At 64.4% G+C, this 14,214-nt stretch overlaps 1 protein-coding gene across 5 annotated transcripts in view; it reads left to right on the forward strand.

Moving 5' to 3' along the window:
- The window catches only part of DNAH2 (dynein axonemal heavy chain 2), a 110,854-nt gene that overhangs the window by 61,555 nt on the left and 35,085 nt on the right, over positions 1-14,214 (forward strand). For all 5 annotated transcript variants that reach the window (XR_014709804.1, XM_084616232.1, XM_084616233.1 and 2 more), the window contains 10 exons: positions 1,919-2,055; positions 2,142-2,279; positions 2,686-2,844; positions 3,644-3,796; positions 4,108-4,199; positions 7,584-7,782; positions 8,953-9,177; positions 10,058-10,162; positions 10,609-10,797; positions 11,265-11,350. Coding sequence is in view for 4 of the 5 variants with exons in the window: in XM_084616232.1 (XP_084472358.1) it covers positions 1,919-2,055; positions 2,142-2,279; positions 2,686-2,844; positions 3,644-3,796; positions 4,108-4,199; positions 7,584-7,782; positions 8,953-9,177; positions 10,058-10,162; positions 10,609-10,797; positions 11,265-11,350 (1,483 nt within the window). In the remaining variant the exon portion in view is untranslated. The remainder of the gene's footprint in view (positions 1-1,918; positions 2,056-2,141; positions 2,280-2,685; positions 2,845-3,643; positions 3,797-4,107; positions 4,200-7,583; positions 7,783-8,952; positions 9,178-10,057; positions 10,163-10,608; positions 10,798-11,264; positions 11,351-14,214) is intronic.

Genomic DNA, 14,214 nt, shown 5'->3' on the forward strand with positions numbered 1-14,214 from the left:
CCGATAGGAGCGGGCAGAGAGGGGGGCCGGGCCCGGGGGCAGGGCACGGCCGATAAGAGCGGGCAGAGAGGGGGGCCGGGCCCGGGGGCAGGGCACGGCCGATAGGAGCGGGCAGAGAGGGGGGCCGGGCCCGGGGGCAGGGCCCGGCCGATAGGAGCGGGCAGAGAGGGGGGCCGGGCCCGGGGGCAGGGCACGGCCGATAGGAGCGGGCAGAGAGGGGGGCCGGGCCCGGGGGCAGGGCACGGCCGATAGGAGCGGGCAGAGAGGGGGGCCGGGCCCGGGGGCAGGGCACGGCCGATAAGAGCGGGCAGAGAGGGGGGCCGGGCCCGGGGGCAGGGTACGCCCGATAAGAGCGGGCAGAGAGGGGGGCCGGGCCCGGGGGCAGGGCACGGCCGATAGGAGCGGGCAGAGAGGGGGGCCGGGCCCGGGGGCAGGGCACGGCCGATAGGAGCGGGCAGAGAGGGGGGCCGGGCCCGGGGGCAGGGCACGGCCGATAGGAGCGGGCAGAGAGGGGGGCCGGGCCCGGGGGCAGGGCACGGCCGATAAGAGCGGGCAGAGAGGGGGGCCGGGCCCGGGGGCAGGGTACGCCCGATAAGAGCGGGCAGAGAGGGGGGCCGGGCCCGGGGGCAGGGCACGGCCGATAGGAGCGGGCAGAGAGGGGGGCCGGGCCCGGGGGCAGGGCACGGCCGATAGGAGCGGGCAGAGAGGGGGGCCGGGCCCGGGGGCAGGGCACGGCCGATAGGAGCGGGCAGAGAGGGGGGCCGGGCCCGGGGGCAGGGAACGCCCGATAGGAGCGGGCAGAGAGGGGGGCCGGGCCCGGGGGCAGGGGCAGGGTACGCCCGATAGGAGCGGGCAGAGAGGGGGGCCGGGCCCGGGGGCAGGGCACGGCCGATAGGAGCGGGCAGAGAGGGGGGCCGGGCCCGGGGGCAGGGTATGCCAATAGGAGCGGGCAGAGAGGGGTGGGTTGGTGGCTTTTCCAAATCCCTGTGTGCTGCTTTCTGCTCCTCACTCTGGCTGGTCTGTGCCACTCTCTCCGCTGGCCTGCCCCTCTCTGGGAGACTGGCATGTGTCCAGGCGCCAGGTGCTGGGCTGCCCCTGGAGCGTGCTGTCCGGTGCCCCCGGCCCGGCATGCCATGCTGCGTGGGCACTGGATGCCAGGCTGTACCCACCGGCGCCGCATGGGGGTGCCCCTGCCATGTGCGGCAGCTCGGCGACCCACGGTCTTGTGGCTGGCTCTCCCCGTGGGGCCCGGGAGATTTGGTTTGCACGCCGGGGGGGGTCGGGGGTGGCATGTGCGTGCCAGGCTGCGGTGGCATGTGAGAGTTCTGCCGTTACTAGGAGACGGGGGAGGGGGCGGGCCTCGGCCTGACCCCAATATCGCTGGTAATTAAGGATGACGGAGAGGTGACAGGCGGCTGGAGTGCAGCCAGGGCAACTGGCTGGCTCAGCGCAGGGGAAGGGGGATGGGGCTGGTGCCCACCAGGGCCCTGGTTCCAATTCACACCTGATGCCCGGGCATTGTGCCATTGAGTCTCGCTTCGTATGGCAGTGTTAGCGTGTGGGTGTGCGAGCTGCTGCCCCTCACTCCCGACCTGCAGCCCCTGCCAGCCCAGCCCTGGCCTGCCCCCAGCCCTGCCAGTGCCCCTCACCCCCGACCCGCAGCGCCGTTCCATCGCTGGGTGGCACATGCCCATCTCCGTTTCATCTCATGTCCCAGCGCCGCCAGCTCAGCTCTGATCCCAGCCTCTGTTGGTGGCGCTGCTGTCGGAGGCCCGAGGGCACCTTGAGGGCAGTGGGAGCGGATCGGGGGGAGCAGCGTGGGCTGGAAGGCAGAGCTTTGGGGCAAGGGTGAGGAGCTCCCCGGGCTGCTCCTCCCTGAGCGCTAAGGGGGCTTCCCCTGCTCTCCCGGCCCCGCTAGACGAGAAGCCCGATGAGAAGTGGATCCTGTTTGACGGGCCGGTGGACACCCTGTGGATCGAGAGCATGAACTCGGTCATGGACGACAACAAAGTCTTGACCCTGATCAACGGGGAGCGGATCTCCATGCCCGAGCAGGCAAGTCCCCCCAGGGCTGCTCTGACCACCTGGGCCGGGACCAGGAAGGCAGCGGGCTGCCCAGGCTGATCCTGTCCCTTCTCTAGGTCTCGCTGCTCTTCGAGGTGGAGAACCTAGCGGTGGCCTCGCCTGCCACCGTCTCCCGCTGCGGGATGGTTTACACAGACTACAGCGACCTGGGCTGGAAACCCTACGTCCACTCCTGGATCGAGAAGCGCCCCAAGGTGCTCGGCAGTGCGGGGAGAATGAGGCAGGGACTCAGCAGGGGGCGCTGTCCTGGTCGTCAGTGCCCAATGCAGCGCTAGGGGGCGCTGTGCTGCAGGGAGTGGGGCTTTTCCAGGGCAGTCGGTGCTGCAAGGAGGAGGGGCGGTGGATTTGGGCTGAGGGGCACTGGCAGAGCCGGGTGTGTGAGCCCAGTGCTGGAGCTGCGGGTTGGGAGTGAGGGGCACTGGCAGAGCTGGGGGGGCCCAGGGCTTGAACTGGGGTAGGGGCTGCAGGTCGGGAGTGAGGGGCACCAGCTGAGCTGTGGTGGGGAGCCCAGGAGTGGAATAGCCCAAACCAGCCTGCGAGCCTCCGTGGATGTGGTGGGAGCCCGTGCGGGAGCTTTGCTCTGAGTCCCTCCCTCCTCAGGGGGAGGCGGAAGCTCTGCAGCGAATGTTTGACAAGTTCATCAACAAGATGCTGACCTTCAAGAAGGAGAACTGCGAGGAGCTGGTCCCCATCCCCGAGTACAGTGGGATCGTGTCTCTCTGCAAGCTCTTCTCTGCTCTGGCCACCCCAGAGAACGGGGTAAGTAGCAGACTGGAACCCACCCTCACGCTCCCAGTGGCTGCCTTTCCGCCTGTCGCTACCATCGCTCGGAGCAGGGGGCTTTCGTACGCTGGCTGGGCTCCTTTGCACCCATGGTACCCATGTGTCTGGGCATGGTAATCAGCACGAGCGCTACTCCTTGACTGTGATCCCACTGTTGTAAACCAGGAGTGACTCCTCTTAAGTCAACAGAGGGACCCTGCTGTGGGGAACTGGGAAGCCAACCCTTCAGAATCCAGAGCAGGAGTTTCTGTAGCAGAGTTTGGTTTAAGAATCGTCCCTAGTAGCTAGCGCTCTGGCACCCCCTTGTTTCTCAGCCTCTCCGTGTTCTCGTCACCCCTTACGGCCACGGCACCATTGGCCAGCAAAGCCTCCTGACCTTGGAGGATACACAAGTACCAAGTAGGGAGAGAAGAAATAAAGACTGATTCACTGGGTCCTGGTCATTTGAACTCAGAGTTTAAAGGTTCTGGGTGTGTCAACCTACAGCTCACCCATCATGGCTCCTGATGTACAGGGTATGCCAACCTAGAACTCCCCCATTTTGCAGCCTGATGTTCTGAGTATATCAACATGGAATACTTAGAAGATTAGGGTTGGAAGAGACCTCAGGAGGTCATCTAATCCAACCCCATGCTCAAAGCAGGACCAACCCCAAATTCTTGCCGTGTCACCCTATGTTCCGTGTGTGTCAGTGTGTTTATGGGGAATGCTCTGGTAGCCTGCGGTAAGGTTAGAAAGCCAGCTCAGTGCCGGGTTCCCGTCTCTTGCTTTCCAGGTGAACCCAGCAGATGGAGACAACTACACCACGGTGGTGGAAATGTACTTTGTCTTCAGTATGATCTGGTCCGTGTGCGCGGCGGTGGACGAGGAGGGCAGGAAGAAGATTGACAGCTACCTGCGAGAGATGGAAGGCTCCTTCCCTAACAAGGTCCCTGGGCATGAGGGAGCCCAGAGGAACGGTGGTGCTGTGACCAGAGCAGAGCCAAGAGAGTGATGGGGGGGTGTGGAATGGCCAATAGGGGAAGGGAAGAGGGACAGCGCTTGCCGGGATGAGCAGCTCCAGTCATTTCCTCCCTTTCCTGCCCCGCTTCCATCTCTCTTATCGGCATTGACACCTCAAGCCCCCTCGTAGTCCCCAGCTCTAAGGCGCTGCTGAGCCCAGAGCCTGATCCCCTTGGTGGCTGCGAGTTGGGCACTCCCAGGGCCAGGCCCCTCACATGCTCTCCCTGCTCTCCGCAGGACACCGTTTACGAGTATTTTGTCGACCCCAAGAGGAAGAACTGGGCCTCGTTTGAGGACAAGCTGCCCAAAATGTGGAGGTACCCAGCCAAGTGAGTAACTGGTCGCTGGGGGCCGAGACGGGGGGCAGGACTGGGCTCTCATCTCATGTCCCGGGGCCTCAGCTGGAGTCTGAGCAGGAAAAGTGGGGGTCCTAACCTTGTGGGGAGAAGTGCACACTCTGGGGATCTCCTACAAAAGATCGATTTTAAGTGATTCTAAGGGGTAGCAAACAGATCAAGGCAGATTACCTACCAAATAAACAAAACCTGCAAACTAAGCTTAATATACTACATAGATCAGATCTGAATAGCAGATCCTCACCCTCAGTGATGATACAAGCTGGCTGCAGATCCTTAAGGGACAAACCACACTTGCTTCCTGCTTGGAATCCCCAGGTGTTCCATTCACAGGCTAAAAATCCCTTTAGCCTGGGTCCAGCACTCCCCTCCGGTCAGTCTTTGCTCCGCAGGTGTTTCCAGGAGTCTTGGGTGGCGTGCGAAGAACCCCGGTTGATGTCACTCCCTCCCTTATGTAGCTTTTGCCTAGGGCAGGAGCCCTTTGTTTCAAAGCTTGGTTCCCAGACTGGTCTGTGGAAAATTACTGACATCCCAAGATGGAGTCTAGAGACATGTGGTCACATCACATGTCTTTGTAGAGTCATACCAGCCATCATAGAATCGTAGGGCTGGAAGGGACCTCGAGAGGTCCTCTAGTCCAGTCCCCTGCCCTCATGGCAGGACTAAGTATTATCTAGACCATCCCTGACGGGTTTGTCCAACCTGCTTTTAAAAACCTCCAACGATGGAGATCCCACAACCTCCCTGGGCAATTTATTCCTGTGCTTAATCATCGTAACAGGACATTTTTCCCAATGTCCAACCTAAACCGTCCTGGCTGCAATTTAAGCCCATTGCTTCTTGTCCTAGCCTCAGAGGTTAACGAGAACAATTTTTCTCCCTCCTCCTTGTAACAACCTTTTATGTACTCGAAAACTGTTATAATGTCCCCTCTCAGTCTTCTCTTCTCCAGACTAAACAAATCCAAGTTTTTCTGTCTTCCCTCAGAGGTCGTGTTTTCTAGATCTTTCATAATTTTTGTTGCTTTTCTCTGGACTTTCCAATTTGTCCACCTCTGTCCTGGAATGTGGCACCCAGAATTGGACGCAATACTCCAGCTGAGGCCATATCAGTGCGGAAGAGAGCGGAAGAATTACTTCTCGTGTCTGGCTTACGACGCTCCTGCTAATACAGCCCAGAATGATGTTCATTTTTTTTGTAACAGGGTTACTGTGTTGACTCATATTTAGCTTGTGGTCCACTCTGACCCCTAGATCCCTTTCCACAGTTCTCCTTCCTAGGCAGTCATTTCGCATTCTGTGTGTGTGTACCTGATTGTTCCTTCCTAAGTGGAGTATTTCGCATTTATCCTTATTGAATTTCATCCAACTGACTTCAGTCCATTTCTCCAGGTTGTCGAAATCATTTTGAATTTTAATCCTACCCTCCAAAGCACTTGCAACCCCTCTCATCTTGATATCGTCCGCAAACTTTATAAGAAGAAAAGGAGGACTTGTGGCACCTTAGACACTAACCAATTTATTTGAGCATAAGCTTCCAACCAGTTATGCACCCATCTTGTAGTAGCTCCATCTAGGTTGCATTTCCCTAGTTTGTTTATGAGATAGACTTTTGATACTGTCTCACATGACTTTCTAAAGTCAAGATATACCACGTCTACTGCTTCCCCCCTGTCCACAGGCTGTTTGGAGCGTTCATAGAATCATAGATTAGGGTTGGAAGAGACCTCAGGAGGTGTCTAGTCCAACCCCCTGCTCAAAGCAGGACCAAACCCAACTAAATCATCCCAGCCAGGGCTATGTCTAAGGAAGGAGATTCCACCACCTCCCTGGGGAACCCATTCCAGTGCTTCACCACCCTCTTAGTGAAATAGTTTTTCCTAATATCCAACCTAGACCTCCCCCACTGCAATGTGAGATCATTGCTCCTTGTTCTGTCGTCTGCAACCGCTGAGAACAGCCGAACTCCATCCTCTTTGGGACCCCCCCTTCAGGTAGTTGAAGGCTGCTATCAAATCCCCCCTCCCTCTTCTCTTACTGTAGACTAAACATCCCAGTTCCCTCAGCCGCTTCTCGTCTAAGTCATGTGCCCCAGCCCCCTGATCACTTTAATTGCCCTCCGCTGGACTCTCTCCAATTTATCCACATCCCTTCTGTAGTGGGGGCCCCAAAACTGGACGCAGTACTCCAGATGGGGCCTCTCACCAGTGCTGAATAGAGGGGAATAATCACGTCCCTCCATCTGCTGGCCATGCTCCTACTTATACAGCCCAAAATGCCATTGGCCTTCTTGGCAACAAGGGCACACTGCTGACTCACAGCCAGCTTCTTGTCCACTGTAATCCCCACGTCCTTTTCTGCAGAACTGCTGCCGAGCCAGTCGGTCCCCCGCCTGTAGCAATGCATGGGATTCTTCCGTCCTAAGTGCAGGACTCTGCACTTGTCCTCGCTGAACCTCATCCGATTTCTTTTGGCCCAATCCTCTAATTTGTCTAGGTCACTCTGTATCCTATCCCTGCCCTCCAGCATATCTACCTCTCCCCCCAGCTTAGTGTCATCTGTGAACTTGCTGAGGGTGCAATTAATCCCATCATCCAGATCATTAATGAAGATGTTGAACAAAATTGGCTCCAGGACCGACCCCTGGGGCACTCCACTTGATACCGGCTGCCAACTAGACATGGAGCTGTTGATCACTCCCCGTTGAGCCTGATGATCTAGCCAGCTTTCTATCCACTTTATAGTGTTCACAGGAAGAGTGTTAAGCTTCTCCTAAGGCCTATTGTTTTCCTAATGGCCCTTTCCCCACCCTCTGTCTAGAGTGAAAGCATCTTGGCTAGTGGGCATTCCCCAGGTGTACCTACCCTGGAAATGCAGAGACATTGTCAATATTCATAACTTCAGGTACGAAAATGCTACATGCCAGCAAATAGGATAATCCTATTCAGCAAATCATCACCTTTCCAGTGACACCTCACATGACTTATTTTGCATGAAATATATCATAACTATGCAATCATATCACAGTGAAGAATACGGGGTGCAGTGTCACCGCGGTGGGATACAGGGCTGGATGGGCCCGTTGCTCTGATCCAGGGGACGGGATATTGGGCTGGATGGGCCCGTTGCTCTGATCCAGGGGACGGGATATTGGGCTGGATGGGCCCGTTGCTCTGATCCAGGGGACGGGATATTGGGCTGGATGGGCCCGTTGCTCTGATCCAGGGGACGGGATATTGGGCTGGATGGGCCCGTTGCTCTGATCCAGGGGACGGGATATTGGGCTGGATGGGCCCGTTGCTCTGATCCAGCACCATGATCCTCTTGGGCTGACCCCCATCTGTCCCCATCTTCCCAGCGCCCCCTTCTATAAGATCATCGTCCCCACGGTGGACACGGTGCGCTACAACTACCTGGTGAACGCTCTGGTATCCAATCAGAACCCGGTGCTGCTCGTGGGCCCGGTTGGCACCGGGAAGACCTCCATTGCCCAGAGCGTGCTGCAGTCCCTGGACAACACCAAGTGGGCCGTGCTGACCGTCAACATGTCGGCGCAGGTAACAGGCCCCGGAGATCCCCCGGTGCCCCGGGCCAGGGGAGCAGGGCCCCGGAGATCCCCCGGGCCAGGGGAGCAGGGCCCCAGAGATCCCCCGGGCCAGGGGAGCAGGGCCCCGGAGATCCCCCGGGCCAGGGGAGCAGGGCCCCGGAGATCCCCCGGTGCCCCGGGCCAGGGGAGCAGGGCCCCGGAGATCCCCCGGGCCAGGGGAGCAGGGCCCCGGAGATCCCCCGGGCCAGGGGAGCAGGGCCCCGGAGATTCCCCCGGGCCAGGGGAGCAGGGCCCCGGAGATCCCCCGGTGCCCCGGGCCAGGGGAGCAGGGCCCCGGAGATCCCCCGGGCCAGGGGAGCAGGGCCCCGGAGATCCCCCAGTGCCCCGGGCCAGGGGAGCAGGGCCCCGGAGATCCCCCAGTGCCCCGGGCCAGGGGAGCAGGGCCCCGGAGATCCCCCGGGCCAGGGGAGCAGGGCCCCGGAGATCCCCCAGTGCCCCGGGCCAGGGGAGCAGGGCCCCGGAGATCCCCCGGGCCAGGGGAGCAGGGCCCCGGAGATCCCCCCGGTGCCCCGGGCCAAGGTGATGGAGCCATGCAGTGGCAATGCCCCCTTGAGGGAGGGAAGTATCCTCATCCCTTTATACGCAGGGGAATCAGTGGCAAATGTGCGGGGGAAGGGACTTAGCTCTGGTCAAAGGTGAGTTAGAGCAAAGCCAGGGAGAGAACCTGGGAGTCCGGGCTCCCAGCCATAACCCACCAGCCCCCACTCCCCTCCCAGAGCTGGGGAGAGAACCCAGGAGTCCTGGCTGCCAGCCCCCCTGCTCTAACCGTAAACCGCACTCCCCTACCAGAGTGGATGGGTGTCAGGCAGTTGCTGGTGGGTGGGTGCCGGGCAGTCACTGGCTGGCAGGGGGAGGCTGGGAGGGTGCGGGGCAGTCGTTGGCAGCTGGGTGGGTGCCGGGTAGTCACTGGCTGGCAGGGGGAGGCTGGGTGGGTGCGGGGCAGTCGTTGGCGGCTGGGCGGACACTGGACAGTCACTAGCTGGCAGGTACCTCCGAGCTCAGTCCAGCAACGCGCCCATGCCCATGGCAGAGGGCTGACTCTTGGGTGGAGCCGCAAGCTCCCTGCCATCCCTGGTCTCAGGTCCCTGCCCAACCTCACCCCGCCCCCCAACATCCCCAGACCACGTCCAACAACGTGCAGAACATCATCGAGAGCCGGGTGGAGAAGAGGACCAAGGGCGTCTACGTGCCCATGGGTGGCAAGAGCATGATCACCTTCATGGATGACCTCAACATGCCGGCCAAGGACACCTTCGGCTCCCAGCCCCCGCTGGAGCTGCTGCGCCTCTGGATCGACTACGGCTTCTGGTACGACCGCGAGAAGCAAACCATCAAATACATCAAGGTGCGGAGCTGGCTTTCCTGGCCCCCCCACCCCGGTCTTCATCGCTCCCTGCCTGGCTCCCACCGGGGCTTGGGCTCGGAGCCCCATGGCTTGCACCTGCTGTGTCTCGGGGGCTCTGGCTCGGGGGTGGCCGGCGGGACGGGCGCGCGCTCCCAGGGGCTGTTCTCCTGCCTCCAGGAGGCGCCAAGCGCTGCCCAGCTCCCAGAGGCGGGTGGCTGGCTCAGCCCATGGAAACACTTCTCTGAGGGGTTTCTGCACAGTCTCATGGGGGGGGCGCCCCCGCTGCCACCGGCACTGGAAAAGCCTTCTGGAAAAGGAGTCCCATGGGGCAGCTGAGCCGTGCCAACCTCAGCCCCTTCAGTGCCCCCTCTCTGCTGGGAGCTGCGTGGCTCGCTGCCCGGGGAGGGGCACAGCTACCCTGCCAGCAGTTCCAGGCTGTCAGGGGAGCTCGGCGGAGGTGGTGTGCTGGCAGGACGCGGGGGAGCTGGCAGAGCCGGGGCCCAGGGCAGCGCTTTGCTCTTGTCTGGTTACTAGATGGATGGATTCCAAAGCCAGCCGGGCATTTTACAGCCCTCCCATCTCGGCGGGAAAAGCTGGCAGGGATGGTGGCCACGCCGCGGCCCCGGGGAGGCCGTTCCGACAGTTCATGCGGACAGGGCACCTGCAGCATCACCAGCAGAGGCAGGTGTCTGTGCCTGAAATCTGGTTGGCACGTGCCACAGCAGATATTAGTACCTGGCGCTTCCACTGGGGCGCCATTAGTATGCGGCAGCAGCCACCCCTCCCGCCCCACGGGTCCCTCTGGATCCTTCAAGCGCTTTTGGGGGGAGAAGATAGGCCTCAGTCGCCTTTGGTGTGAGCAGCATCTGTCTCCCTGCAGGACATGTTCCTGATGGCAGCCATGGGCCCTCCGGGAGGAGGCCGAACCATGATATCCGGCCGGCTTCAGAGCAGATTCAATCTCATCAACATGACCTTCCCCACGGTAAGGGCGGCTTAGACATGCGTCACGCGGCTGCTTCCCCGGCTGGGCCTGGCAGAATCAGAGCCAGCCACGCCAGCCGGCCCCTCCCCCTGGGGTCAATCCCTCCGCGAGGTGTCCCGGGCGCCGTCGGCCACGTTCCAGACGGCACATGGGGGCTCGTGCCACAGGTTAAACCCGGCTGTGTGGCGGCGTGATCTGCCCGGCCCGTCGAGAGCAGCTGTGCATAACTGCTCGGACTCGGGACCCCCTGCTGCCGCGGCAGGCCGGATTCTAGAGCGCCCTTCGCCCCCGGGATGCCCACAGCCCAGTCAGCAGCCGCAGGAGAGGGGCCGTGGAGGCTGCGTCCCCTCCCTCCTGCACCGGGACCGGGGGTGCCCGCAAGTAGGCGGGGTGGGCCCGCGAGGGGAGAGCGGCTGGCGCTAGGCGCTGCTCCGGCCTCCCTGCAGGAGCCGCAGATCCGGCGCATCTTCGGCACCATGCTCAACCAGAAGCTGCAGAACTTCGAGGAGGCAGTGAAGCCGCTCGGGAACATCGCCACTGAGGCCACGGTCGAGCTGTACCACGGCGTGGTGCAGAAATTCCTGCCCACGCCCGCCAAGATCCACTACCTCTTCAACCTGCGCGACATCTCCAAGGTACCCTGCTGGTGCCCCGCCCACCCCTGGGTCAGAGTCGCGCCCAGCGTGGAGCCGTGGGGCCCCGTACGCAGTATCTGCTGTGCCCACACGCGGGGGCTGGGGGCGCAGAAGCTCCCTGGCATGAGCGGGGCTGGCGCAGGGAGGAATCCAGCAGAGGCTTGGTGTTGGTGCCCAGTGCCCTGCACATTGGGTCTCCTTCCCTGCCAGTCAGCATGCAGCCATGTATCGAGGGATGGGATCCGGGCCGGGGGGTTGCAGGACTGGCTGGCTCAGGGGGGTGGGGAATGGGGTATGGGGCCTGTCTCCTCGCGGGGCCTGTTTCCGTTTGGGACCCCTTGGCCCAGGCGAGCAGCTGGGGGAGGGGTCGTCAGTTTCTCACCAAGACACACAAGCCCGCCCCCCGTCAGTCACTGTCCTGTGGGGGGGTCCTGCAGCCCTGGGCTCAGGCTCTGCCCCTCGCACAGGTGTTCCAGGGCATGCTGCGGGCGCACAAGGACTTCCACGATACCAAGCCCAGCCTCACCCGCCTGTGGATTCACGAGTGCTTCAGGTACAGCTGCAGGGCAAGCGCAGCCCCCTGGGCACTGCCCGCCCGGTGCCACGGCCGTCTTCCCTCCCCCCACGGCCGGCCACGCTGCTCCTGACCTCCACCCCCTGGGCACTGCCCACCCGGTGCCACGGCCGTCTTCCCTCCCCCCAGGGCCGGCCACGCTGCTCCTGACCTCCACCCCTGGGCACTGCCCACCCGGTGCCACGGCCGTCTTCCCTCCCCCCCCCCAGGGCCGGCCACGCTGCTCCTGACCTCCACCCCCTGGGCACTGCCCACCCGGTGCCACGGCCGTCTTCCCTCCCCCCACGGCCGGCCACGCTGCTCCTGACCTCCACCCCCTGGGCACTGCCCGCCTGGTGCCACGGCCGTCTTCCCTCCCCCCACGGTCGGCCACGCTGCTCCTGACCTCCACCCCCTGGGCACTGCCCGCCCGGTGCCACGGCCGTCTTCCCTCCCCCCACGGCCGGCCACGCTGCTCCTGACCTCCACCCCCTGGGCACTGCCAGCCCGGTGCCACGGGCATCTTCCCTCCCCCCACGGCCGGCCACGCTGCTCCTGACCTCCACCCCCTGGGCACTGCCCGCCCGGTGCCACTGCCGTCTTCCCTCCCCCCACGGCTGGCCACGCTGCTCCTGACCTCCACCCCCTGGGCACTGCCCGCCCGGTGCCACGGCCGTCTTCCCTCCCCCCACGGCCGGCCACGCTGCTCCTGACCTCCACCCCCTGGGCACTGCCCGCCCGGTGCCACGGCCGTCTTCCCTCCCCCCACAGCCGGCCATGCTGTGCCCCACCTCCAGCCCCCTGGGCACTGCCAGCCTGGTGCCACGGCCGTCTTCCCTGCCCCCACGGCTGGCCACGCTGCTCCTGACCTCCACCCCCTGGGCACTGCCCGCCCGGTGCCACGGCCGTCTTCCCTCCCCCCACGGCCGGCCACGCTGCTCCTGACCTCCACCCCCTGGGCACTGCCCGCCCGGTGCCACGGGCATCTTCCCTCCCCCTTGGCCGGCTACGCTGCGCCCCACCTCCAGCCCCCTGGGCACTGCCCGCCCGGTGCCATGGGCATCTTCCCTCCCCCCACGGCCGGCCACGCTGCTCCTGACCTCCAACCCCTGGGCACTGCCCGCCCGGTACCACGGGCATCTTCCCTCCCCCCATGGCCGGCTACGCTGCGCCCCACCTCCAGCCCCCTGGGCACTGCCCGCCCGGTGCCATGGGCATCTTCCCTCCCCCCATGGCCAGCCACACTGCTCCTGACTTCCACCCCCTGGGCACTGCCAGCCTGGTGCCACGGCCGTCTTCCCTCCCCCCACGGCCGGCCACGCTGCTCCTGACCTCCACCCCCTGGGCACTGCCCGCCCGGTGCCACGGCCGTCTTCCCTCCCCCCACGGCCGGCCACACTGCTCCTGACTTCCACCCCCTGGGCACTGCCCGCCCGGTACCACGGGCATCTTCCCTCCCCCCACGGCCGGCCACGCTGCTCCTGACCTCCACCCCCTGGGCACTGCCCGCCTGGTGCCACGGCCGTCTTCCCTCCCCCCACGGTCGGCCACGCTGCTCCTGACCTCCACCCCCTGGGCACTGCCCGCCCGGTGCCACGGCCGTCTTCCCTCCCCCCACGGCCGGCCACGCTGCTCCTGACCTCCACCCCCTGGGCACTGCCAGCCCGGTGCCACGGGCATCTTCCCTCCCCCCACGGCCGGCCACGCTGCTCCTGACCTCCACCCCCTGGGCACTGCCCGCCCGGTGCCACTGCCGTCTTCCCTCCCCCCACGGCTGGCCACGCTGCTCCTGACCTCCACCCCCTGGGCACTGCCCGCCCGGTGCCACGGCCGTCTTCCCTCCCCCCACGGCCGGCCACGCTGCTCCTGACCTCCACCCCCTGGGCACTGCCCGCCCGGTGCCACGGCCGTCTTCCCTCCCCCCACAGCCGGCCATGCTGTGCCCCACCTCCAGCCCCCTGGGCACTGCCAGCCTGGTGCCACGGCCGTCTTCCCTGCCCCCACGGCTGGCCACGCTGCTCCTGACCTCCACCCCCTGGGCACTGCCCGCCCGGTGCCACGGCCGTCTTCCCTCCCCCCACGGCCGGCCACGCTGCTCCTGACCTCCACCCCCTGGGCACTGCCCGCCCGGTGCCACGGGCATCTTCCCTCCCCCTTGGCCGGCTACGCTGCGCCCCACCTCCAGCCCCCTGGGCACTGCCCGCCCGGTGCCATGGGCATCTTCCCTCCCCCCACGGCCGGCCACGCTGCTCCTGACCTCCAACCCCTGGGCACTGCCCGCCCGGTACCACGGGCATCTTCCCTCCCCCCATGGCCGGCTACGCTGCGCCCCACCTCCAGCCCCCTGGGCACTGCCCGCCCGGTGCCATGGGCATCTTCCCTCCCCCCATGGCCAGCCACACTGCTCCTGACTTCCACCCCCTGGGCACTGCCAGCCTGGTGCCACGGCCGTCTTCCCTCCCCCCACGGCCGGCCACGCTGCTCCTGACCTCCACCCCCTGGGCACTGCCCGCCCGGTGCCACGGCCGTCTTCCCTCCCCCCACGGCCGGCCACACTGCTCCTGACTTCCACCCCCTGGGCACTGCCCGCCCGGTACCACGGGCATCTTCCCTCCCCCCACGGCCGGCCACGCTGCTCCTGACCTCCACCCCCTGGGCACTGCCCGCCCGGTGCCACGGCCGTCTTCCCTCCCCCCATGGCCGGCCACGCTGCACCCTACCTCCAGCCCCCTGGGCACTGCCCGCCCGGTGCCACGGCCGTCTTCCCTCCCCCCACGGCCGGCCACGCTGCGCCCCACCTCCAGCCCCTGTCCACTCAAGACACGACGCACCCCCCCTTTCCTCCCATGTGGAGCCTGACCCCT

Source organism: Lepidochelys olivacea (assembly GCF_965140295.1).
Source record: "Lepidochelys olivacea isolate rLepOli2 genome assembly, chromosome: 28".
Lineage (NCBI taxonomy): Eukaryota > Metazoa > Chordata > Testudines > Cheloniidae > Lepidochelys > Lepidochelys olivacea.